The 27,806-nt window shown below is 43.0% G+C and overlaps 1 protein-coding gene across 1 annotated transcript; it reads left to right on the plus strand.

Annotated features, from left to right (window-relative positions):
- Nucleotides 1-15,252: 15,252 nt before the first annotated feature.
- LOC310697876 (keratin, type II cytoskeletal 4-like) lies at nucleotides 15,253-27,188 on the plus strand. The gene is made up of 9 exons (XM_083484489.1): nucleotides 15,253-15,908; nucleotides 16,429-16,640; nucleotides 16,822-16,882; nucleotides 18,354-18,449; nucleotides 19,789-19,953; nucleotides 21,217-21,342; nucleotides 22,227-22,447; nucleotides 24,885-24,913; nucleotides 25,855-27,188. Exons 1-9 carry the CDS (start codon nucleotides 15,387-15,389, stop codon nucleotides 26,625-26,627), a joined length of 2,205 nt encoding a protein of 734 aa, XP_083340615.1. The 5' UTR covers nucleotides 15,253-15,386; the 3' UTR covers nucleotides 26,628-27,188.
- Nucleotides 27,189-27,806: the final 618 nt, after the last annotated feature.

Here is a 27,806-nt window from a genome sequence, read left to right on the forward strand (position 1 = left end):
AAAAATCTCCCTTGGCTGGGGGTACCACAGTGTGATTCAATTAATCTGTGGGTGCTTTCAGAGTGAGTCACTATTTTCAGGTGGGATTCAGCCACACATTGGCGAATTCTGGTTGCACAGTTAAACAGTCAACATTGTCTAATCTCCCCGAAAACGTATCAGGATAAATGCTTAATAAACAGGTTGTCTGGAAGCACTGTATGTTAAGCAGTTTTTTTAAAAATGTATTTTTATTTTTAAAAAAAATTCTTGGTCTTTGTCTTGTTGAGCTGTGTATGTGATAAAGGGGAGCCATACTGGGGTGAAAGAGTCTTCTTCTATTTGTCCCTGTGTCAGTTTCAGTTTATTTTGCATGCATCACATTTCTTTCTTTCTTTCTTTCTTTCTTTCTTTCTTTCTTTCTTTCTTTCTTTCTTTCTTTCTTTCTTTCTTTCCTTCCTTCCTTCCTTCCTTCCTTCCTTCCTTCCTTCCTTCCTTCCTTCCTTCCTTCCTTCCTTCCTTCCTTCCTTCCTTCTCTCTCTCTCTCTCTCTCTCTCTCTCTCTCTCTCTCTCTCTCTCTCTCTGATGTAGCCAAAGCTCATAAGGTGTGTGTTAGGAGTGGGGATAGTTTTGATGTACAAACTTCCCCACTTATTTCCATTATGATTTTGAACTGAACTCAGAACTGTATGAAGTTCAAACATTACCTCATAACTGACCCAACCCCAACCCCAGTCTTCCTCTTTTCTGCAGATACCGTCTGATCTTTTCTGCTGACGTTGTCTCAGTGGTGGCAGGGGCAATAATGACTGCTGCTGGTGCCTTCAGGGGGCAGTAACAGCATCCCTGGATATGAAAACCTCTGGGACTCATCATTTAACCATTACAGTTCTCAAGAGTCATGTGATCTTGGGGCAAATCTCCAGCATATATTACTTCCCCCCAATAATATTGTGGGCAGTAGATTCCTCCGCACAGCACCCTTAACAGGAGCTCATGAGCATTAAATGTGTGCATTGGATGTGTAGTTTAAGTACACAGCATGGATCTGCTGGTGTTTCATTTCTCAGTAAATGAGTCAACTGCTCTGTATTTCGTTTAGACAGCTGAGGTCACAGAGCCACTGGGAAGCTTAGGGCATCTCTGAACCTTGTTAAAAGCACAGTCCAACTCAGAAATGAGAGGAACCTTTCCCGAATCACCCCAATTCACCTTGGAAATCAGGGTAGATATACAGCCCATGCACACCCCAAGAGATACCAACGAATATCAATAACTTATTTGACTGTGTTTGAGCCAAAAGCATCTGAAGGTTTCCTGTCTTCACTTTGCAGGATGTAGATTGTGCTTTCTTGAGCAAGGTGGAGCTGGAAGCCAAGGTGGACACAATGAAGAGGGAGGCTGAATTCCTGAGGTGTGTACATAAGGAGGTAAGAAATCCTAAATGAGTTTTGATGGGTGCAATAAAGGAATACTGATTGGTATCATTTTTGTAAAATATGCAGGGATTTATGATATGTAAAATGAACCATGGAAAGAGAAGAAGGGAAGTCATTGATATCTTAAGGATGTAAAATGAGTATTTTAAATTGTAAAACAGACTTTTTTATTCATTCAGACATTCTAATTGTGTGTCGTTATCCCCTGTGTTTGATTTTATGTTGCTCTCTCCAATATGCTATTGATTTTATTGGGTTTTGGTTATAATAGTTTTGCTATTGTGTTTTGTATTTTGTATTTTTGAAAGGTGGGGTTAATAAATGCTCAAAATAAACAAATAAATCTCCAAACCAAGCTTAAGCATGTATAACACAGACATCAGTAAATTATTTTCTTAACTGTTCGGGAATGTGAAGAACGGAGAACACTTACTGGATATTCAAACTTTAGGAGGTTGCACTGCTGGAAAATCAGATTCAGTGTCAGGCTTCAGTCATGGTGCAGATGGATAACAATCGAGATCTGGACATGAACGCCATCCTCCAGAATGTTGAATCCTGGTATCAGAGCATTGCACGAAGGAGCAAAGAAGAAGTGAATACTTTGTACCGAAGTAGAGTGAGTAATCATACTGACGTCTTGTACGGAAGCCCATAGAGCTCATAATATTGCTACAAAATGCAAAATGTACTTGTGACTGCAAAGGTTATTACAGGGGTCAGCAAACTTTTTCAGCAGGGGTCCACTGTCCCTCAGACCTTGTGGGGGGCTGGACTATATTTTTTTGGGGGGGGGGATGAACAAATTCCTATGCCCCACAAATAACCCAGAGATGCATTTTAAATAAAAGGACACATTCTACTCACGTAAAAACACACTGATTCCTGGACCGTCTGCGGGCCGGATTTAGAAGGCGATTGGGCCGGATCCAGCCCCTGGGTCTTAGTTTGTCTACCCATGGGTTATAACAACCATGCAAGACTAGAATGTGTGACAACAAGGAACTTTACTGGAATTGTTCAACTGTTACAATCACTTCTGTTAAGGTCAGCCAAAAGCGAGGATCCTGGTAGCTTCACTGCTCTCAGAAGTTTGGAGATGGTGGAGGAACTCTGGGAGAGGACGTGCTCTGTGGCAGCCCCTAAGTTGTGGAATTGCCGCCCCAAAGAGGTGTAATTGGCACCTTCAGTTTGTAGCTTCTTCTTTACCTTGGCCTTTGACAGCTAACATATATGTTAATGGCTGGAGTCCCAACAACAGGGAGAGGACACCAAGTTTATAATACATGGTTTAGTGAACGGAACTACTCAGAAATGGAAACACTCCTCCTGACACTTCCTGAGGTCCACAATGCACACCAGTGGAATCGGCGATGGCACTGTTTCCTGGGAAACAGCATTACTGTGCTGTGTGTGTGAAATGGATCTTTAGGTATTAGATGTGAAGTGTCTGTGGAAAGCAATTTAATGGCATAATGTTTGTACACCATAGTTACTTATTTTATGAGCATTTAGTACCAGGAACTCCAGGACCAAAGATGCCAAATTAGCAACGATCTGAAGATCAACAAGCGAGAGGTTGCAGAGCTCAACCGGATGGTACAGAGACTGCAGTGTGAACTGGAAAAAACCAAGAAGCAGGTAAACATGGGGAAACAGCTGCTGTCTGGGGTGGGGGGATTTGGCACAGCAACCTCTTGTTACCAGCAGGAAGCTATCTCAGCTGTCCTATACATACATTTCCTTTTGTACAAAAACGTTTCAATGGAGTAAAAACAGGACAAATGAAGATTTTTGTTTTTAAAGAATCATATCTGAATAGTTGGGCATGGTTTAAAGCCAGCTGCTTGCCCCCAATTCAGAGGATGTAATACATCGATGTGTGTGGTATCGGCTCTATCTCGGTTTGCTACTGATGTCCAGCAACCCAGTAATATATGCAAAACTCATTGCATTGCTTTATAACCGCAGATGCAGCCCTCTAGGCCTCTATATCTGACACTTGGAACTCTGCCCAGGCCACACCCCACACCAGCCTTACTTTGCACTCTCCCGGAGTGTTTTTGCCTAGCTGGACTGGGTGTTGCCAGGGGTTGGGGGGTCAGGGTCTTCTTCTGGGCATGCAAAGAATGCAAGACAGTATAAACCTAATTCCCACTACCGTTGAGTAAACATGGCATGCTGGCTTCCATGGTTCATGCAGATTTAGACTAGGTATGTGGAACACACCCCAGATGTCATTGAACTCCAACTCCCACCATCTCTAGCCAACATGGCAATTGTCAGGGTTGATGGAAGTTGTAGACCAGCAAGATCCAAAGGTCCACAGCTTCTTCCTTCCTTCACTAGAGATACACTGATTTTTTAGCAGCATGCTGGAGTTTCGGATGTGCATCCTGATATCTTGAAAATTCAAAGTTCTCAGATGAATCTGATGACGACGAGTGGAAATTTGATTTTGAAGGGTGAATGTCAGTTTTCAGTGAGCCAGTGCCTGAGGGCAAGTACAATCTCTTGCTTTACCAATTGGCAGGTTGCATGTCTACAGTTGGCCATTTGTGATTCTGAGCAGCGTGGTGACTGCAGCCTTAAAGATGCACAAGAGAAATATGACGATCTATCCAGTTCCTTGCACCGATCTAAAGATGAGTTGGTATGCATGGTACGCAACTATCAGGAGCTTCTGAATGACAAGCTGGCACTGGATATTGAAATAGCTACATACAAGTCACTGCTGGAGGGAGAAGAAAACAGGTATTCCTTGACTATTTTCCTACAGGATATAGAAAAGTTACTGTCACTGTCTAAGCTGTCTAGTTCAACTGAATCCAGGACCAGTTTAAACATGCATAACTGGAACTGCACCACTAATGATGGTGGGCAGGGTAATTACAATATATACCTATATACCTGCTTAAGAAAGCAAGTATATTAGGGAGAAGGCTAGCCTAAAACCTTTATCTCAGATATGCTAGTTTCCTGTGTGCAGGATTTTTACAAGCCATTCCACCCCATCCTGGAATCAACCTCTACTAGTAGAATCTGCACATGGTTTCACTACGCCTTTCTTTGCTATTGCAATTGCATATCCTTTATTTGGCTAAAATCCCAGATGCAGGGAATATCCACAGAACCACACATATTTGGCCATATCCCTCAATAATAATCTTCTCTGAGGGAAACCCACCACCAGGCAGTGTCCCCTGTATAAACTTTGGCACATTTTTAGGTGCACATGTCAGATTTATCAAGCATAGATCTTGAATGCAGAACCGGCCCAAGACATGTTGCTACCTGAGGCAAGGAGAAGAATGAGAAGTTTCCCCTTCCAGTTTCATGTACCAAAACCAACTGGACTGGCAACTGAATCTCACTTCAAAACGGGTGATGCAATAGCATCCTCCAACACAGGGAGCAGGCCAAGGGATCAGGAGAGGTGATGGAGCAACAGAAGGGAATGGCTGGGTGCTCAAGAAGAATAGCCATGAACTGCTACTACTACCTTTGAGTGTAAAATATAAATGAAACAAACAGGAGATAGAAAGCCTGTATCATATACAGGTACACTCTAAAGATGGCTTGCAGCTCCCTGTTCAGCGTATGTTGGGTGGTTTCTTCAAGTATACTGTGGCAGTGGCCCACACAGAGCCAGTGTGGTGTAGTGGTTAAGAGCGGTAGTCTCGTAATCTGGGGAACCGGGTTCGCGTCTCCGCTCCTCCACATGCAGCTGCTGGGTGACCTTGGGCCAGTCACACTTCTTTGAAGTCTCTCAGCCTCACTCACCTCACAGAGTGTTTGTTGTGGGGGAGGAAGGGAAAGGAGATTGTGAGCCGCTTTGAGACTCCTTAGGGTAGTGATAAAGTGGGCTATCAAATCCAAACTCTTCTTCTTCTTCTTCTTTAAAAAAATAATCATTATTATTTTGATGAAGTAATACTAATAAATAAATAAGAATCCAATGTGCACCCCACCCATGAGACCATTCCATTGTAACTATCCAACCTCCCAAAATTTCAACACCTCTTGCAATGGTTTGACCCCTTTGACGGTACAAGAGCTACAAACACCTTCCATATCTCCTCCAAATCATTTCTCCTGCATATTCCCCATCTTGCCTTAATAGCACGTGTCAATTTATCATTAATAGCTATATCCCACACCGCTTTATACCATCCTTCCATTTTATATTCACCTTGCCCCTTCCACTTCCTAGCTATAATAACTTGTGCAGCGGTCAATACATTTGTGAGCAAGTCCTTCATAGACTGCAAACCTTCCACCCCCATTGTGAATGGATAATAATGCTACCTCTGGACTTTTGGTCAGCTTTAACCCAGTGATTTCTCTTATCTCCTTAAATACCCTTTGCCCCCAAAATTGTGCATATTTACACCCCCACCACATGTGAACCTAATACTGAACGTAATACTGAATATTCCTTGTTTATTTTATTTAATCAGACTAGTGTTGAATACCATCTTCACATCTCCAAACTAACTTATACTAATTTTCTTCTAACCTTATAGACAACATTCTCAAAGTGTGTTTCTCCCATATTTCCCCCCAGCTTTGACTATTTTTTCTGCCCACACAGGGCTCTTAAATGTGGCAAACCCGACTGCGTTGTGTTATTGTTTGTTCCTTGTTTCTCTTTGTTTACTGTTTCATGCATCCTGTTCTATTTGCTGTTGGATTTTTGTTTACCTCTTTGATCATTTTCTACAGGGAAAAGTAGTTTATACATTTTGTAAGTGAAGAGGATGATGGATAAATGGGAAAGCTAAATAGTTATCAGAATATAACCCCTACCTCTATTAGAAAATGCAGTTTCTCACATGATCTATATTACATCTCTTTCCCAAACAGGATATTTTCGGGGAACCTTGCAAGTGTAGGTAAGTAATGGCAAAGGTTACCTGTTGGAATTCCAAAGATTGCTCTCTAGATGGGAACATAAGAAGTGGCTTTGCCACGTGCAACGGAATGAGGTGGAAATAAGGTGTTAAGTGTCCTAAAGTGGCAGAAGGCTGAACCACTTTAGACTGCCAAAACAAACACCAGCACCAACATTATTTGCATGTAGAAAGCTAGTACAGCAGGGAGGAGACAGGTATTTGATTTTTAATTAGAAATTGTGATTTGCAATGGTCTATTCCGTCTGCTGCCCGGGTTCGCCAGAAGCAGCTTAGTCATGGTGGCCACATGACCCGGAAGCTGTCTGCAGACAAACGCCGGCTCCCTTGGCTAGTAAAGCGAGATGAGCGCCGCAACCCGAGTCATCCGTGACTGAACTTAACTGTCAGGGGTCTTTTACTTTATCTTTTTATTCCATCACCACGTTCTGCTGCATGTACATAGGTTGCCATATGTCCTCTTTTTCCAGGATGTGTTCTGTTTTTCCAGGGTAGAATCATCATAGTGATCCACAACGTAAAGGTAAAAGGTAAAGATAAAGGGACCCCTGACAATTAGGTCCAGTCGTGGATGACTCTGGGGTTGCGGCGTTCATCTCGCTTTATTGGCTGAGGGAGCCGGTGTACAGCTTCCGGGTCATGTGGCCAACATGACTAAGCCGCTTCTGGTGAACCAGAGCAGCGCATGGAAATGCCGTTTACCTTCCTGCCGGAGTGGTACCTATTTATCTACTTGCACTTCATGCTTTCAAACTGCTAGGCTGGCAGGAGCAGGGACCCAGCAACAGGAGCTCACCCCATCGCGGGGATTCGAACCACCCACCTTCTGATCAGCAAGCCCTAGGCTCTGTGGTTTAACCCACAGCACCACCCGCGTCCCATAGTTAAAAGTAGAAGTTAGCAAATGTGTCCTCTTTTTCCTTCTTCAAAATATGGCAACCTTATCTCTGCCACAGTACCATTCTCTACCTCAAACTGACAGCATCTCTCTAAGATTAAGGTAAAGCCCTTCCTAGCCCTTGAGATACCAGAATTTGCATCGGTGGGACGTAATGCATGCAAAACTCAACTGCATAGAGGTGTGAGGCCTCCCCAAATATATATTAGATCCCTGGGGAAGTTCCAGTATTGCCATACCCAGCTAACCAAGAATGCTGTTGTCATGCTATTGTAACCATGACTGTGATTACTATTGCAGCAGTGCTTCCTAACCCAGGCAAAGTAGCTGATGACTGTGGCCATGAACCAGCATATGCCTCTCTAAGCAGAGGGCTCAGTGGCAGAAGTGGGAAATATAGTCCTGGTGGCCCAGGGAAGAGACAGAAGTCGAACCTTGGAGATGCAGAGTGCACATCGAGATACACATCGAGAAATGTACCTAACTCTGTGGGTAGGCTGTACATCCCCGGAAGTGAAGATTTCAGCCCAGACTGTGGGTACCACATCACCAGTGGTGGTGGCAGCAACAACAAGCATGTCTCCAGAGTAACTCAGAGATCCAGAGGTGCTACCTGTGCAACTGGTGGCTGTACCACTGCCATTGTGGCAGGCAGATGTGTCGGTGGCTACTCCAGTGTTGTTAACTCAGCTGGTGCATGCTGTCATGCACATTCATGCAACCATGGTACGAAAATATCGTCATGCTTCAGCAAAAGCAGCAGGATGTGAACACTCAGTTCCCAAGGCTAGGACCAAATTACGTAAGAAGAAGAAAAGAAAGAGGCTTCCAATAAGAAACGCATCTTATAAACCACGACACAAGAATATTGTTGTTGTTGTTGTTGTTGTTGTTGTTGTTGTTGTTGTTGTTGTTGTTGTTTTTAACTTCCATAAAAATTTCCATGTGCACAGTGGCTCCTTCCTCCTGCAGTAACTCCTGTAATGGAGCCTATGTTGGTCCCATTTCACAGATGAGGAACTGAGGCTGAGAGATAGTCCAAGAGGTAGTCCAGAACAAATTAAGATGTTTGTACTGTGGGTTTAAAATAATTGCTTGACTTTGATTAGAAGTTCTATGATGTTGCAGAAAGGCTGCCATGTGTGAGCTGAGTTCCTGAGTTCAATAGGAACAAAAAATGCTTCCCAGGGAATCACATCAATAACCCACCTAGCCCAGGGCTGGCAGCAGTGCTCCAAGGCCACCTTTCCTGGCCTTGTTATTCAAAGTCCCCAAGCTCCATTAGGAATTCCTATGCGTGTGTGGAGATCTCTGCAGTGAATGGCAACATCTTATAAGCCCAGGGGGTCCAAATGTTACTCTTCTGGCCTTGAAAACCCCTTAAGGTTTTGCAAACATTCTGTGTTTTGAAGAGTCATGTGAGTATCCACAATGAATGCTTGCAAAGCCCTGGCTTATGTGCTTCCTCGTCCCTCCCTTGCTGGCCCTTCAACCTTTTGCAACCAAAGTGGGAGGAAAACACTGTTAAACAGTTGCAAAAAGGGACTCAGCTTACCTGTTGACTTGTCAGCCAGTAGAAATTGAACCGATGTTTCAGGGCATGCTCAAAAGCATGGGGCAGAGGTACCAACTTGAATAGAATATGGGAGGGGGCAGGTGAGCCCCACCCTGCATAACTGACCACAAGACATGGTGCATGCACACCATTTGAATGACAATGCCCATCAACTTTGTGGGGACTGAAGGAACCTTGGTCTCTAGCAGTTGGGATCAGTGGGTTGGTAGTTTTCTAAAATGTCTGACCCACCCCCCTGCAGGATTGATCTAGACCCTCTGGATTTGCAGCTACACAAAATGAGCAAAGTCTATTTTCAGGAAAAAAGAGAAGTTGATTGAGTACTAAATTAGTTGTGGTCCTTCTCTAGGAGTCTATCCACCGTCTTTTAACACATCCCTGCAACGGCATGGGAACTGTTTTGCTAGGCTTCCATTCCTCGCAGTTTGAGAGTTTGTGTAAGAATGGCAGGCATGTGAATGGGAGGGTCTGATGCCAATCACATAGCAGAGAGGGAGCTAAACCAATCAAAAGAGCAAAGGTGGGAGGATTGTCTGTGGAGGGGCTGTGCCAACACAATAAGCACCTTCTTGCTGTGGTTGTTTCTGTGCACAAAATACATTCTGTCTTAAATCTCCAGTGTGTGTAACAGGCCGAATTTTCCTTTGTGAGCATCTGTAATTTGCAAATGTAACACTTCACCAGCAGCTGTTTTTGGTTACTAGAGCCAACTCTTTTCTTCTGTATCTACAATAAATAGTATGAAGAAACGATATTGCTAATTTGTGTGTGTGATTATTTATCTCTATTAAGGATGGGTAAATCTAGAGATGGGAGACAGATTCTCATCAACTCTATCTAAATTTCCAGTCATCAAAGAGTAATGGGGCAGTGATGTCCAGAGCAAAATGGTACAGAGGTCTCAAAATATTCCATGTTGTTATCCAGCTATCAGGGCCAGATCAATATATATTGGCACCAAGGTGAACCTCAAAATGGCTCCCTCTCTCCACTTGTTGTTGTTTAGTTGTTTAGTCGTGTCTGACTCTTCGTGACCCCATGGACCAGAGCACGCCAGGCACTCCTGTCTTCCATTGCCTTCCGCAGTTTGGTCAGACTCATGTTTGTGGCTTCGAGAACACTGTCCAACCATCTCGTCCTCTGTCATCCCCTTCTCCTTGTGCCCTCCATCTTTCCCAACATCAGGGTCTTTTCCAGGGAGTCTTCTCTTCTCATGAGGTGGCCCAAGTATTGGAGCCTCAGCTTCAGAATCTATCCTTCCAGTGAGCATTCAGGGCTGATTTCCTTAAGAATGGATAGGTTTGATCTTCTTGCAGTCCATGGGACTCTCAAGAGTCTCCTCCAGCACCATAATTCAAAAGCATCAATTCTTTGGTGATCAGCCTTCTTTATGACTTCCATACATCACTACTGGGAAAACCATGGCTTTAACTATACGGACCTTTGTTGGCAAGGTGATATCTCTGCTTTTTAAGATACAGTCTAGGTTTGTCATCGCCTTTCTCCCAAGGAGCAGGCGTCTTTTAATTTCGTGACTGCTGTCACCATCTGCAGTGATCATGGAGCCCAAGAAAGTAAAATCTCTCACTGCCTCCATTTCTTCCCCTTCTATTTGCCAGGACGTGATTGGACCAGTGGCCATGATCTTAGTTTTTTTGATGTTGAGCTTCAGACCATATTTTGTGCTCTCCTCTTTCACCCTCATTAAAAGGTTCTCCTCTCTCCACTAGGTAAGGGGTAAGTGAAGATCTACATTGGAAACAAGGAGGTAAGAAAGGTTTCCATTGGGATCTGCTGCCCCATGGAACCTGCTGCCCAAGGCAATTGCCTCACTTTGCCTCATGTTTAATATTATAACTCAGCATCAAAAGCAAAGTTTGTGCCTTTTCCTTTCCCATCTCTTGTCCTCAGTTTAATTCCAAGTCCACACCCAGCTCAGCAAGCTACTTTAACATCCCAAAGATAAAGCTGTGTGTCTCTGTGTGTGTGTCTTGTGATGACTTATGTGTTACTTTAGGACCTTAGGGTTTGTTGTGACTGCAGATACAGAGCCTCCCACCCCCCAGCAAATTTAATTAATCTCAAGTGAAAAGAGCTACAAGAAACCCGAGGAATTGTCTCCATCTGTTCTGTGCTAGACACCAAAACAAAGGAAGAGAACTTACGAAGGAGAGGATAATACCCTATTTTCAGTTCCTTTATTGCTTCGGGGATTCATTCTGCCCTGCATTCCATGCCTCGTGAATTGGTTTTTTTTATGCAGTTAATTTATATACCGCTGCATAGATCATATCAGAAATTTGGGAGCGGGTTACAAATCCCAATAAAAAGGAATCAACATAAACAATAAAATGCAAATTCCACATTCTTATGGTTTAACTATGATTTGCAAAATAAATTCCACATTTGGGACATGCATAGTTTGCCCTAGTCTTTTGGTTGTTAGAGTTTCTTTGCTTTTGCCGCCATTCCTAATGCACAGTAGCAAAGTAGTCTTGATCACATAGATATGACCACACCAGTATTTCTTGTTGTTCAGAATGCACACTTGAATGTTGGTACCCCACCCCCTCAAGTTGTATATACAATTTATCAAGATTGTCATTTTACATTGTTTTATCAGTGCACACAGGTGTATGTAATAGCAGTCCACTGAGCCACATCCGATTTCTTTTGGCAACTACAGTATTTATTTAGCAAAAATTTATACCCCACCAGCATTGCGAAAGTCTGGGGAGACAGTGCCTCCTTACTCATGTTGCTCACCAACAGTGTTTCCCAGTGTTTGGGTCTCCAGCTGTTGTTGGACTACAACTCCCATCATCCCTAGCTAGCAGGACCAGTGGTCAGGGATGATGGGATCGTTGTCCAAAAACAGCTAGAGACCCAAGTTTGGGGAAAACTGATCTAACCCCAGGCTCAGGCCCATTCTCAGGCTGCTGTCTTCTCATCAACCTCTACCCCACCCTCACCATTAACCTCTCTACTTTATTCAAATGGATTTGGCCTGATTCTGTACCTGGCACCTCAACCTCCCCCACTTGGTTAGAAGCCCCTGTGCCTGCTCCATAGCTGTCAACTTTTCCTTTTTTCTTAAGGGAAATTCCCTTATTCCGAATAGTCTTCCTTGCAAGAAAAGAGAATAGTTGACAGCTATGGCCTGCTCATGCAAGCACCCTGTGTCTTTCCTAACTAAGGTGTTAGGTCAGGGCTAAATTAGAGCTTTGCGCTCCCTTCTCTCTTTTTTTTAATAGATATTTATTGAGATTTTCAAAGATTATATATACACACAAACAAAACACAGACAAAAAACAAGTATAATTTCAATCCCTTATTTTCTTATACCTTAGTTCGCTGACCTCCTCCTACCTCCCCTTTCTGTATTCCAATTTCCAATTATTTATTCAGCAAGTCCTCTCCCTTAATTTCATTTAGTTTTTGCCCTTTCTTTTCTTTTAACTTAAACATTACTGCTGAAAACCATTTGACTTTTAAACTTCTAAATTTGTATTTTGATAACCTTATTTTCATTTAGTATAATTCCTTTTTTATAAAAAAAAAAACCAACAAAAAACCCCCAACTTTACATTATCCAAACTTAAACATCAATCTTATACATCGGTTCCTATTCTTGAAGCATTTTTTTTCTAAGGTCGACCAAAATTCCCTTCCACGGATTTCCCAATTTACATACCAATAACAAACAAAATCGAAATGAAATATATTGTAATTATAAACCCTTTGGATTCCCAAATTCCACCCCCCCTTTCCTGGTTTCAGCCCCCAATAGTATCCATCAGTCTTAAACTATTATCAGCCTGGAGATCTCACGTCCGAGGCACTTAATTGTCTCTCAATTCCGTTCTGCCGGTCTTTTTGATAGTCCTTGATATTAACCACCAAATCTTGAAAAGGTTCCAGCCCAACATAATCTATGTTTTTTCCAGCTAGGCCTCCATACTTAAGGATAAAGCTTATGGGGTGTTCCATTTCTTGTTTCTTGCTCCTTTCAAATCCAAAAGTCCCCAAAGCTCTAACCTCCACCTTAATCGCATTTGTAATCCTTAGGTCTTCTGATCTCCACAAAAGAAGATCTCTCCATTTCTCGATCTCCAATTCAGGCCAAGCTTTCCACATCAAATTTTTATTTTCCTTTATTGCCATCATGTCAGGCCTCAAGGTAGAACTCTCCTTTATCATCTGAAAAATTCCAGCTCCTCCTTCCTTTTCTTCAGGGGCGACAAAAGTCTCCCTCTCCTTATTTTCAAAGCTCTCAAATTCTTCTATTTGCCCAATTGAATAGGCTCCTTGTTTCAAGTCCTTATCCGATTCCGGAAAATTATTTGCTGTTGAGCGCCGAGTTGAAACAATTGTAGCCAAAACATCAAATTGGCCTTGTAACTTTCCCAAGAGAACAAATGCTCTTGTCCAGTTCAGCCTGGATTTTCCCTCCTCCAGCCATTCCTGTAATGTCACTGAGTCCCTCTAGGGGGATTTTAGTTCGTTAATGTTCTTTTCGGCTGGAGACCAAAAGTCCAGTTATTTTGTATCAGCCCTTCCTTATTTTCAGCAAATTGTAACAAATATAACCGGCAGAAACCACAGAAACAAAGTTCTCTTTTTCCGACTTGACAGCTAACTTGACAGCTGTCAAGCTCTTCAATATTTCCTCAGCAGGCTCTCTCACGGGACGTTCCCGGGCCCCGGGGGGGGGGGTATAATTTCAGCTTTCCAATTTAACTTTTATCCTCCAGTAAGAATTCTTGTAATATCAAGCCGTGAAATTAAAGTTCTTTACAAATACAAACAAGAAAATTTCGACCTTAGCTAGCAGGTCCTTTGCTTTAAATTGTCTACAGTGAGGGGGAGGGCGGACTTCCTTTTTACACCCTTCCCCGCTCATTCCTGATTCATACAAATTTTTCCTTTAGAGCCCAAATTTCCATGCTACTCACGGGTTGTTATTCTAAAGTCCGATTGAGCAAAAGAAGAAGTCAGCACTCTCCGGCCATGGCACCGCGGCTTCACTCCACAGGAGAAGCAGTCGACTCACAGCACCGCGCCGCTCACCGCGTCCCCCATTCCGGAGCCTTTAAAAAGGCTCTTTCGCGGGTCGGGGGGCGCAAATGGTGCCCGCCGAGTCACCAAGTTCACAGGCTCCTCTGCCTGTGATTTTTAAGGGTCCCCGCGTCGCCGCAGTGGAAAGACCCTGTTCCTATGGAGCCGATTCCCTCCGGAGCTCGGAGGGAATCCGCCATGAGCCGTTTGCACTAACCCGGAAGTCTCCCCTTCTCTGCCTCCTCTCACTACAGCAGTGCCCATTGGGTGCGGACCTCTGTCTCAGCTTTGTACCTATTGTCTACAGCCTCTGTCAATCAAGTCTACCCAGTTCACAGTGCCCCTATGAGACACATATCCTATTGAGAGAAAATTATCGTGGTGGTGAGCAGCATAAAAATCAGCCATAAAATTGCAACCATAAAACAAATAGAGAATACATCACAAATCAGTCATTCAGATTAATACATGAACACAACTGGATCACCCTCTGGGAAAGTCTGGGGGAAGTTTAACAATCAATCCTCTACCCAGGAAACTCTGGGAATTCCAGTTGCTATGGGGAGAATAGGCCACTCCTAACAACTCTCAGCACCTTTAACAAATTATAGTTCCCAGGATTCTTTGGAGAAAGCCATGGCTGCTTATATGGTATAATACTGCTTTAAATGTACAATGCAGATATGGCCTAAGTCAAAGAAAGAAAGCTGGTTATACCTGCGTTCCTTCTACTTAAATAAATAAGTGGCACAAAGCTGTGCATAATGGAACTTTCACAGAAGAACAGATTGCTGCTTTAGTCGCATTGTGACACTCATTTTTGTCCCACTGAAATCAATAGAGCTTAGTAAATAAAACTGGGCCATACGAATCCATCTTTTCCCTAGTCCACAGTTCTATGTGCATTTCTATTGAGTACTTGACACATCTGTGCATTTATTAAGTCTCCATTTATTCAAATAGGAGTGGTAAATCACATTTAAATTTATCCTTTGTATAAACAAAGTTTGAGGATAGCTATTTTTTGATGGATGGCAAAGAAGCAGCAAACATGAGTTCCATCTGTTGCTCAAAGAAAAAAGGGACAGTAACAAGAAAATTAAGATCGTAAAAGCACAGCCTTGACTTGCAACTCTGCAGAATGTTATTGGCTGTGGTCAACGAAAGAGGAAGACTCCCTTAAATAATTTTCTGTCTAAAGTGTAATTAATGCATTTGTGGGAAATGATTCTCAAATGTAATATCCTACAAGCCAAGCTTGCAAACAAAGCAATTCCTTTAAAAATTCTCATTATTTCTTAGGTTTGCATTCACTATTATTTTCTGTACATCGAAGGGCATTCCTGGGCCTGAGGCAGGCCAAACCCATGCATGTTCCAAAATTAAAATGTTAGACCAATCAAGGCCGGCTCCTCAGCTGTATATAAGAGTTGGCTTTCAGGTATTGTGCCAGAGGATTGCTCTCTCCGCTTTGCTTCTGCTGCACCTGCTTTCTTGGAACTAGCCTATCCCAGCTTGCTGCAATGACTCATCACATGTCTGCTGCAAGGACCTTCATGGGAGGAAGGGGATTCAGTTCGGCGTCTGCTGTGTGTGGACTAGGCGGGCACAGGACATATGTCGCCTCTGTACGCTATCCAGTCAGAAATGGATATGGGGTCCGTGGCTTCAGCAGCCAAAGTCTTTCTAACTTGGGCGGAGGCAGAATAATTTCTTATGGTGGCTATGGTCCTGGATCTTTTGGTGGCTATGGTCGTGGATCTTTTGGTGGCTATGGTCCTGGATCTTTTGGTGGCAATGGCAGCATGGGGAATGGTCCCAGGGTGATTCATTACCGCTACAGAATTTATGACCCTGATGAAAGTGACGGGCCTTTCCCAGGATATTCTAACTTCAGGGGGGATGGCATCCATGGAGTCAGGATCAACGAGAAGCTCCTGAAGCCTTTACATCTGGGAGTTGATCCACAGGAACATGTCGTACGAAATCATGAGAGGGAAGAGATGAAGAACCTCAACAACCAGTTTGCTGGCTTCATTGATAAGGTGAGAAGACAAATGTTTTGGACTTAACTCGAAATAAGAAGCCCAATCAGGCCCACAACATGGGTACTTTTAGTTCGGATCACTTTAAAAATGGCTCTGCATCATCATGCAAGCAACCAATCGGATCGAACTGTGTGCACATGGATGCACATGTGATTATGTACATTTGTAGAGGCTGAGATGAATTATAAAAGAGAGTTATCTCAAGCGATTAGACTAATTCATGAAGGATAAAGTTTTCACTAGCAACTGACAGAGTCGCTATGTTATATATTCTGCCTCCAGAATCAAGAGGAAAAAACAATGGGGCAATGCTATAATGCTCATATTTTGCTTCTGTACTTCCCAGAGCTGGTCAAATAGCTCTTTGGACAAATCCAACAGGGTTCCTTTATTCTTTAAATGCAATACACACAAAAAGCAATTTAAATGCCTGTTCTGAAAGTAGGTTTTCTCTTTGGTTTGTTTTCCGATTGACTTAATTTTGGTATCATTTGGGTGTTTCTTTGTTTTGAAACAGGTACGAACCCTAGAGCAGCAGAACAAGGTTCTTGAAACAAAGTGGAACCTCCTGCAAGAGCATGTCACACCGGCAAAGAAAAACCTTGAACCGTTCTATGAAAGTTTCCTTTGCAACATGAAGAAGGAGCTAGACTGTTTACTGAATGAAAGGCAACACCTAGCAAGTGAAGAGGCTGCTATCCAACAACTGGTAGAAGAACTGAAGTGCAAGTAATTTGCATTTTATGCATATATTATTATTATTATTATTATTATTATTATTATTATTATTATTATTAAATATGGGAGGGACATCTTTGAACATCTGAACAGGGCTCTTGTGCACCTTACTATATGGGGTACAGAAAGGTGATTTTGAGTTGCACAGAGCTCTCCCTTCATGTTTCAACAGATATGAAGAGGAATTCAAAAGGCGTACAACAGCAGAAAATGAATTTGTACTACTCAAGAAGGTAAGGTTTTAAAATTGTGTTCAGATTCAGTGGTTTTCATATGGAGCATAGAGTCTCACTGCAAATTAAGTCCTTCATTTATTTACATCAGTGTCCTGGGGGCAACACTGAGCCCCTGCCAGCAATTTGACTTGCACTTTGACTTGAACTTTGCCATTTCCCATGTGGCAGGTGTCCCTCTGAGCAGGAAATCTCTCACGTCATCCCAGGAGTGTCAGCTTGGTCCTGCAACCATGGATGACAAGGGCCATGGGTGCCATGCACCCATGGGGAATTTTGTGGGTGCTTGAGCACCAGAGCCCCAGGGAGTTGGCACCTATGTGTCACCCTCAGAATGCCATCTGCCAGATGAGTCTCAGCACCTTGCAGATACCTTTTGACCTGGCCAGAGTTATTTCCTGAGGATGTCAGGGCCAAAAGCCAGGAAATGGGAAATTGCTCCAGAGGCCTAAGCTGCCTTTCTCCAGCCTCTCCACACAAGTCTCTTTGGGTTGGATCCAGACAAGAGCAAACAGAACTCTTCATAGAATGGTGCTTCTGACTTTTCTACCTCCCCAACCTCCTGCACCCCCAGAAAAATCTGTTCCCAAGGGTGAGGACACCCTGCAAGGGATTGGGTATGGGTTAGAGGGTTGCAGCAGGATGAAAAAATCAGAGCAATTTGTAGGGAAAACCTTGCAAAAGCTTTTTTTGCTCATGTAAGAACCTTTGGGTCCAAGTCTTTGGTCAGATGGAGCCATCAGGCCTAGCCTCTCTATGTTGCTAAGCAATGGCCCCTGAGTCTAGATTAGGGTCTCTCCGAAACTATATTTTTGCAAATTTTAAAAACTCTTTAAAATACTGTTTACTTTCTGCCTGTCTGTTCAGATAATGACAAAGGCTCTGTTTGTTTGCCATGAAAGATGGTCAGATAATCAATGCTATGTGTCAGGTACTGTCAATTGCTTTTACTGTTAGTGCTTACCAGTTACAGGCAGTGGCCATTTGATGTGCATCCGATTGACATGCAGATTGGTACATGACCTGGAATTGGCCTGAAAAGTGGGCGGGGTGGAATGGGGGGCAGGGCAAGCCTATGTATCCTTCACCGACACGTGTGGGGGTCTGGAATGGAACCCTTGTGCAAAATGGTCACCACATGTACTGCATCTGTTTATTCTGGATTGCCAAGCATCAAATACCTGTTGAATATTCATGAACCCTGAGAATATTCACCATGAACAAGGTGGGTGTGTATTTATTCCCACTCTAATTCTTGGGTCTGTCGTTTCTTGAAGGCTTATGTGTATTTCAGTCATAAAAGAGAGCATCTTTCTTTATCTTCTTGCTTCATGGACTTGCAGTTCGGCATATGCAGTTGTCTGTTCTGAATATTTAGTTACTTGTTCTGAACATTTCCAACCTGCAGCTGGCCTTGTCATTATTATCTCAGCAATTGTTCAAGTTTAATTAGCAGTTCCATCTTCTTTAGGATGTAGACTCTCTCGCACTACGCAAGACAGAACTGGAGGGGAAAGTGGATTTGCTGAGACGGGAATTTGAATTCCGCAGATGTGTTTATTTGGAGGTAAGTATGATTCAGTCTTAGATATAGAGACTCATGGACTGAATGTGTAAACATAATTCATAGCCCTTTATGCTATGAAGACAGGCCTGAGGTTTGTTTGAAGTAAAGAATGAGAGTGCATTCTCCTCGGTGAATTACTACTCACAGTGGAAAGGTAGTGTCCCATGGAAATGGTGAATAGTTGTGTCAGAGGTGATTGATATGTGCAGACAAAATAGAAACTAAGTGAGTACCCTTTAGATCAGGGCTGGGGAACCTGTGACCTCAGTTATCCACAAAGGAATATTTTTGAGATAAGGATAATTGTCCATAAATCAGTGGCAGGGAGGAAAGGAGTCTACCAGCTGCAAGAATAGAAGCTTTTGGATTAACTATTTGCAGTCTGGATTCAGACTTCTTCCTAGGCTGGAAAAATGGCAAAGACGGTTTGTTTACTGGAAGCCAAATTACAGGACGAAGTGATGCAGTGACTTCTGAAAACTGTGAGATAACCGCTTCTCCCAGGGCATGACAGGAACCATCAACAGTCGTAGGAATGAAAGATATAACACCACATATGGATGGGAAAACATCACACACAGGAAAGAATAAGGATTGCAGTTAGAGTTCCTCACTTGAAATTTTATAAATTACCTAATGTAGCAACACAAATGAAATCCCAAGATTGTAGCTGTTATATAAGGAATTATTAAGATTTTGGAATGCAGAAAGAACAAAAGCATCAAATCTAGCACACAGTTTGATTAAATTGTATAATTTGACATTTGAATAATTATATTAATTGGATAAAATTGGTACAGCGGTACCTCTGGTTGCGAACAGGATCTGTTCCTGAGTCCCGTTCACAATGTGAAAAGCCCACAACCTGAAGCGCCATATCTGCGCAAGTGTGCTGTGCGATTTGGTGCTTGTGCGCATGCGTGAAGCGTGATTTAGCACTACTGCACATGCACGAGCGGCAAAACCCAGAAGTAACCCTTTCCAGTACTTCTGGGTCGCCACGGGACGCAACCTGAAAAAACGTAACATGAAGCAAACATAACATGAACTATGATGGTATTGTTATAATGAGGCTGCTATGGGAATGATATTGGAAAATGAATAAAAACACATTTTTTAAAATACCCCCCCCCAAATACTACTACCACTACCTTTGAGTCCAATGCAGAGTGCTTATGCAATTCATATCTGTTGAGCCTATATTCATTAGGTCAGAGCTTCTAGAATAGTGGGTGCCATCTGCCAATTTACTTTAACCCTTTCGTTTTTTAGAAACTAAACCTAGAGGTGTTAGATTCCTTGATTTCTCGTTCACATGCAGACTTTCTGTGAATTGCAGGAATTAGCACAGTTGGATGGCCATGTCTGTGACACAAATATCCTCTTGCAAATGGACAACAATCGAGGCTTGGATGTTGACTGCATCATCAGAAATGTTGAGGCCTGGTATCAGAGCATCGCCCAGAGGAGCAAAGAAGAAGTCAATGCTTTGTATGAAAACAGGGTAAGCCAGGACAGAGGTGCATTGCATATAAACTTATGGTATTCCAAATTAGGTTGACCATGTTTCTGAAGTGGAACCAATGCATTACAGAAGTTCATTGTTCTAGCTTTTATTTCTGAAATCTGTACAGGGTCCTGTATCTGGCTGGGTCAAAGAACCTTTTTGCTTTTTGTCTTAACCAACGTGAAAGAGGGCATGTGCACATCAGCAAGACACTATACTCAGTACTATTTTTCTAGAATAGAGGTGTTAGAACTCACCACGAACATCTCCCTCGTCCTCTTTGAATGGCAATGGTGCCCACTTGACAGGTGCCAGAACTGAGTTCCGGTGAGTTCCAACTGAAAGAAAGCCCTGATTATACTTAATATGTCATCAAGATTGCATTTTTGGTCACAATTTTTCAGTGTGCATATATTGATAATGTAGAGGGATTAAAAGGTGGTAATGAACCAAACGTACTGCAAGTGCACTCCAATTTTGAAGTTGGGGGAGCCCTCCATCCCACTACTGTGAAGTAGTGCTTTTTTAAAAGAAGTAGCCTTTTAAAAGAAAAAGCAACCTTAAAACTTTCCTCAAAATTATTTTCATATTTTGCTCAGGAGAAACATCCAAATCTCATTCGTAGTGATTCTTTTGTGGGGGGGAGCAAGCTGGTAACCAGTGTACAGTGGTACCTCAGGTTAAGTACTTAATTCGTTCCGGAGGTCTGTTCTTAACCTGAAACTGTTCTTAACCTGAAGCACCACTTTAGCTAATGGGGCCTCCCACTGCCGCTGCTGCACGATTTCTGTTCTCATCCTGAAGCAAAGTTCTTAACTCGAGGTAATATTTCTGGGTTAGCGGAGTCTGTAACCTGAAGCATATGTAACCTGAAGCGCATGTAACCCGAGGTACCACTGTAGATGTGATTGTTTTTTGGCAGTATTGTGTGATTTCATTGTTTTATAAACATGGACGGACATGGTTGTTAGTTATAATTTATATTTCCTCCAATTATTATTATATATATTGCTTCTATACTGTTCTTATAATTTGAGATGTACCGTATATATGTTTTGTTATAAGTGGAATTCGATTTATTTTTAAGAATGGTAAATAGCTAATAACAATCTACATATATGCAGATTCCCTTCACCAGAAAATTTTGGTAGACCTTACTGAACCTCAGCCATCCTTCACGTGTTTCACCCAAGGAGGAGGTTTCAGATTTCACTTGGTGACAATTCTCTTATTAACATCCTTCTCTTTTCTGGGTACCAGTTCCAAGAGCTCCAGGAGCAAAGAGGGAAATACTCAGACAATCTGAAGATAAACCAGCACGAGATTGCAGATCTGACCAGGCTGGTCAATAAGTTGCAGTCTGAGAATGATGCTATTAAAAAGCAGGTAGGAGAGAATTTGTCACTTGCTGTGTCTTTATTTGGGAGCAGATGGTCAACCATACCATATCTACAAGTGACAACAGACTAAACCAAAACACCTTACTATTTCTTGAGAACTTCAGTGTTGAAGAACGTTTCCCCCTTGAAGTTCTTTCTGAGCACAGAAACTTGGGGGGGGGATGCTAGCTTCTTTCATCAGTTTGACCTGCTTCTCTTTCCTCTCTTCTGAGCTGCAAAATCTGACTGGAGATTTTATTTGCCATTGTTTCAATATCAGTATCAATATCAATATCAGAAGCAAAGCAAATGGTGGAGCAAAGCTTATGCCCTGGATGAAGTGGGGTGGGTGTCAGGAAGGCCAGCACTGTGTAGCTGCACCATCAGGAATGCCACCACCAATCCAGTCTTCTCACCAGTGCAACCATGTGACTTTGACCTCACTGCTGCCCCACCCCAGCCCTGCCCAGGCAAACAGCTCTGATACTATTGTCAGGAGGTCAGTTCCATCCCACCACAGGTGCTGCTACTGATAGCTAAGAATTTAAAATATGACAACAGGCCTCCAAGATGGCTTCCAAAATAAGTAATCTAAGTCATTTGCAGGGTGGGGAAAATCCAGCCCTTTCTTCTTCTTCTTCTTCTTTTGTCTTGGCCACTCTGCTCCCACATCTTTGAATTGCCTGGATTTAAATGGGTGGCTTCTTTCATGGTTTTGATCCTTTCCCTCCAATCAGAACTTAACATTTTTGTGAATGGTTCTGAACGGTAGAAAAATGAGAAATGGAGAGAAAGCGAAATCACCAATCCCTAGTGACCACATAATCTTACTGAATTTCCCCTTAAATCAGTTCAGATTTTTGTTTTGTTTTGTTTTGCTTTGCTTGACAGGTTGATATTTTGCAATCAGCCATTTGTGATGTTGAGCACCGTGGAGATGGTGCTCTTAAGGATGCTCGAGATAAGCACATTGAGCTGCAGACAGCCCTGCAGAAGGCCAAGGATGACCTAGCTGGCTTGCTGAGGGACTATCATGAACTTCTGAACACCAAGTTGGCTCTGGATATTGAGATTACTACATATAAGACACTCCTGGAAGGGGAGGAGTACAGGTAACTGCGAATTATACAAAAATATATGGGCACACATGCAAACATGCTAAACATAGTTAGTTAAATGCACCGAGATTTATTTTAGCCTCCTTTATTTATTTTTGATTTGACTCCGATTTCATTAAAGAGCAACTTTGCTATAAGCAAAATTCATCAGTGGTCCTCAAGATGTGTGGTTGAGTCATTGCTGCAGTCTTGGATGGCGAAGTAGAGGTGAGGAGTTGACAAAGCTGATGTGGTGCAAACATGCTAGTGGAGCCAATCCAGTGGTCCTGCTGGTGCATTTGCACTGTACTGACCTCACAGCTTCCACCCTGTCTTCATCCTAGTATGCAGCTGTGACTCAGCTAAAGGACGACCAGATGAATGGCATCGCCCCACCGTGCCATCTGCTCCTGAGTCAGCCATGAAGACATGGAGCTGAAAACATTTTTGCCTGCCAGTGAAGGCCAACTAGGGAAGTGTCCACACAGATCTCTGTTAGCAACTCATTCCAAATTGTGAATGAGAAAGACTCTGTTCCTGGCCAGCAGCTGGATCCAGGCTGATCTGAAGTATAGGAGCCAAGTCCTAGGGGCCAGCCCTTTCCCGGAGTTGATGGGCATTGCCATTCAAATGGAGTCCGTGTACCCCGTCATGTGATCAATTATGTGGGGAGGGGCTTACTTGCCCCCCCCAATATTTTATTCAAGTTGGCAACCCTGATTTGAAGCTGTGCTGATGACTTTTGTAGACCCTCTGGCAATAATGATGATAATGATAATGATAATGATAATGATAATGATAATGATAATGATAATATTTTATTATTTATACCCCCTCCATCTGGCTGGGCTTCCCCAGCCACTCTGGGCGGCTTCCAAAAAAAATATTAATATACTGTAATACATCAAACATTAAAAGCTTCCCTAAACAGGGCTGCCTTCAGATGTCTTCTAAAAGTCTGGTAGTTGTTGTTCTCTTTGACATCTGGTGGGAGGGCGTTCCACATGCCAGGCTGCCCTTCTTGGAACACGGGACTTATCCACAGAAGACACACCTATGAACAGAGCAGGCCCAAGGCATTTTGCTGTCTGAAGTGAAGAGCAATTCCCCCGCATTCCACATTTAGAAGACCAGCAGCTGACCTGTGCCCTTACCTCAACACTCATCCTGAGACAGTGCGTCTGAGGGTAGGAGACTTAATTAGGGACCAAAGGTACTCCTATAGTCTAGCACCTCAATGCTGTTTCAACACACTTTCACTAACAGTCCTAGAGAAAACACACACCTTAATACAGTGCTACAGTGGTACCTCGGGTTAAGAACTTAATTCATTCTGGAGGTCCATTCTTAACCTGAAACTGTTCTTAATCTGAAGTACCACTTTAATGGGGCCTGCTGCTGCCAACATGTTGCCGCCACGCAATTTCTGTTCTCATCCTGAAGCAAAGTTCTTAACCCAAGGTACTATTTCTGGGTTAGCGGAATCTGTAACCTGAAGCGTCTGTAACCTGAGGTACCACTGTACCTCAGTTTAAGAACTATTCGGTTTACAAACTCCGCAAAACCGGAAATATTGTCCTGGTTTGAGAGCTTTACCTTTCTCTAAGAATGGAATCCGAACAGTGGAAGGGCACCGGTGGCAGAAGGCCTCATTAGGGAAAGCACGCTTCAGTTTAAGAATGGTTTTGGTTTAAGAACAGACTTCCGGAACGGATTAAGTTCATAAACCGAGGTACCACTGTATAGTTCTCCATTAGCTGCTGGTTAGGTAAGTCAATGCACAACGAGATGATGTCACATAATGCATTTTCCATCATCAAATGTTATGCAGGGACAGGAACAGGAGACATGGTGCAGGCGTTGCTTAAGCAAAATGAGCTTCCACTTGTGCAATGGGGTTTCATTCTCCCTCCTCCCTCCATGCTCCCTCACATGCCCCCAAATGGCCTTGGTGTGGCTGGGAGAAGCCCCATCCCCGGAAAAGTGCATGGTAGAGGTAAAGGTGTGATTGTTCTGCCTGGCAAGCTACAATGCTTGTGTTAATGGGACACTCACCATAGTGCAACACTGAATTCCATCCATGCTGTTTCCAGTTTTGGAGATGGTCTTGCCGTTCCGAGCGCAAACATTTCTGCAAAACACAGGCATCGAAACAGGAAACCATAATGGGGCAATCTGGTAGATTAAGATGACCATCAACTGGGCTAGCGTGACCTTAGATAAGCAATAAGTGATTTTAATTAAGACTGAACTTGTCTGATTGTATAGAAACTGGTACTTTTCAAATAAGATCTTGATGCACTGTGTGCTCTCCATTGAAATGAAGGGATGTTGTATCCCACCCTGCATTTGCAAAAGGCATGTGCAGCAGAATTGCCTGGGTGGATTCTGCTTCAAAGCCATAATCAAGGTAAACTAACAGCAATTGTGCATTTTCTTTTTTCCGCAACAGGATAGTCAGAGGAAATCCTGTTGCTATAGGTGAGTAAAACCAATGAGGTTGTGCTGGGCTTGGGCACCCTACTACATGCTCTTGTTGTTTCCTTTTTCATGTCTGCTGCCTTTATAACTTTTCTGCACAGAGAGAAAGAGAGAATGCTAGGGAGATTTCCAATGCAGTTTTCACCTCATGGCAACTTTTCTCTCTCTGTGTGTGTGTGTGTGTGTGTGTGTGTGTGTGTGTAACTTCACTCCTTCTCCAGGTTCTTGCTTTGTGCTCCTGCTTAGATCTGCTGAACCCCAGCCATTTTTATGCTTCACTGGCTAGACTTCCCAGCTTTGGCATTTCCCAAATAATTTCTAGCAATCAACCAGACTATTCCCTTTATCGTCCCGAGGAATCTCAATATGGTGCACTCTTTGGCAGAAGTGATTCGTTGGGTTGGGCAGAGCTGTAACAGTAGCTTTCCAGAAGGCGGGTCATTATTGCTTCCTGGGAGGGAGAGGGGATGGGCTGAGGTGACAGTGAGGTCAGTGTAGTGCATCTGAATTTGTTCTGCCAGTGTGTTTGCACTGCACCAACCTCCCTACCACGTTCCCTCTGCCAGTAAGCAGCAACAGCCCACCTGCTGGGAAGATAGCCCACCTCATTAACCACTTTTGCTCTTTGGTCTGATGGATCATAGAGTTAGAACTGATTCCCACATTAACTTTGTCCAGTATTGGCCACTTAGATAGCTAATGAATGATTGTGCCAACACTGAAGGTGTCATGTCTCTGTGTTAAACTCCCACCTGAGTTGAAAGTGATCTGAACTGTGTTTAGAAAACTATTGATTTTCAGGTCATTGCACTCATCTGGTTCAAACAGTTTTCACCTCATGGCAACTCAGCAACAACAATGCTGCAAAGATAAGGGGATAATCAGGTCTCTTTCTGGCTGGGTCAGTTCCAATCTCACTTCTGAATATTTCCTCCTTGCAGATGTTTTCAAGCCACCCTACACAGAGGGCTCTGCTGGATTTACTTCTTCAGGTGCACATGGTCCTACAGGTGGTGGATACGGTGGAGGACACAGTGAAGGACATCGTGGAGGTTATAATGCAGGAGGCCATGGGAGCTACAAAAGGAGCTCCAGAAGTGCTGGAAACCACCTAAGGACTGTAGATAGTCATGTAGATGCAGGACATGCCTCTGCAGATGCAGAACTCTACTCGGGAACACAATACAGCTCCCAGAATGTGTCTCCATCTGCTTGTAAACCAAGTTCTCCTGTAGGCGTTGACAGTCCCACAACAGGAGGAAGAGCTGGCATAGGGGTAGACTGTGGCCCAGGTGCAGGCTTTAGCTCAGGAAGTGCACAAGCATCAGCCAGCAAGGGGCATGCCACTGGGAGTATAGGAGGAGGTTGCCCAGATGGAGGCTACCTGTCTGGGGGTTATAGACCACCTGGTGTCATCCCATTTGGAGCTGGATTTGGACCTAGGATTGCAGGTGGCCTGGGGGTTGTGGGTTGCCATCCTGGGGTAGGTGGCCCATCTATAGGAGGTTTTGGCTTTGGGGGGGAACCCTGTGTAGGAGGAGTAGGTGCCCCTGTTGGTGTGTGTATTCCCAGAGCCATAGGTGCTCCTGTAGGCGTGTGTTGCCCTGGAGCTATAGGTGCTCCTGTAGGTGTGTGTTATCCTGGACCAGTAGGTGCCCATGTTGGAGTGTGTTATCCTGGAGCAGTAGGTCCTTTCAGAAATACTGCAATTTAACATGATTCATATAAACTCATATTTTGAATCAGGTCGTTTTCAATCTGCAAGCACTACCTGAAGCAGTGATCAGGGCCCCTGCCAGTGCTATAGGATTTTGTGACGCATGAAATCTTTTAAACAACATTCCTCCTTTCCTTGGGCCATTCTGTAGTTGCACTCTAATGAATCCACTTCTTCCTTAAAGTAAGGTGTTTGCTGCTGCGTCACATATACTTTCCCCACCTTTTCCTCCTTTTTTATTTTTGACACTGACATCTTCATGGAACATACCCTCAATAAAATCAATCATATTTTTTTTTTGTTTTATTCGAAAGTACAGGTGAAACTCAAAAAATTAGAATATCGTGGAAAAGTTCATTTATTTCAGTAATTCAGCTTAAAAGGTGAAACTAATATATGAGATAGACTCATGACATGCAAAGCGAGATATGTCAAGCCTTTATTTGTTATAATTGTGTTGATCATGGAGTACAGCTGATGAAAACCCCAAATTAACAATCTCAGAAAATTAGAATATTAAATGAAATCCGCAAAACAAGGACTGCAAATGGAGCAATATTGGACCTCTAAGAAATAGAAGCATTTATATGTACTCAGTACATATGTACTCGCTTTGCATGTCATGAGTCTATCTCATATATTACCGTAGTTTCACCTTTTAAGTGGAATTACTGAAGTAAATAAACTTTTCCACCATATTCTAATTTTTCGAGTTTCACCTGTACCTCTTTAAAAAGGCTTTGTGCATTGGTTCATTTTTTAAGTCTCTCTTTGTGATGTAGACAACTTTAAATGACTCTTATCACACCTTCGCTTCTGTACCGTTCTGACCAATACAAGGATATGTGTAGCTCCCCCCTCCTAGTTCATTGTATCCTCCGTATGTTTGGACTACAATGTCCTTCTCTTACTCTGGTAATGTAAATGGTACAACAACATCATTGTCAGACTCTTTTGCAATACAAAGCAAAAATATTTCAAGCAGAAAACAGCTTCAGAAATCCAAATGCACAAAATCTACAAGTATTCATATAGTATTTCTAACTGATTTGTAGTGCAAAATGGATAGGGGGCGGAATATAGAATTTATTGGGAAAGACTGCAATGGTGAAAAGTGGGTGAGGGAAAACTGGAGATCAATAGTAGAGATAGGAAGTAAGGACAGAGTAAAGGGAT

The sequence above is a fragment of the Podarcis liolepis genome (genome assembly GCF_965112155.1).
Source record: "Podarcis liolepis genome assembly, chromosome: 2".
Lineage (NCBI taxonomy): Eukaryota > Metazoa > Chordata > Lepidosauria > Squamata > Lacertidae > Podarcis > Podarcis liolepis.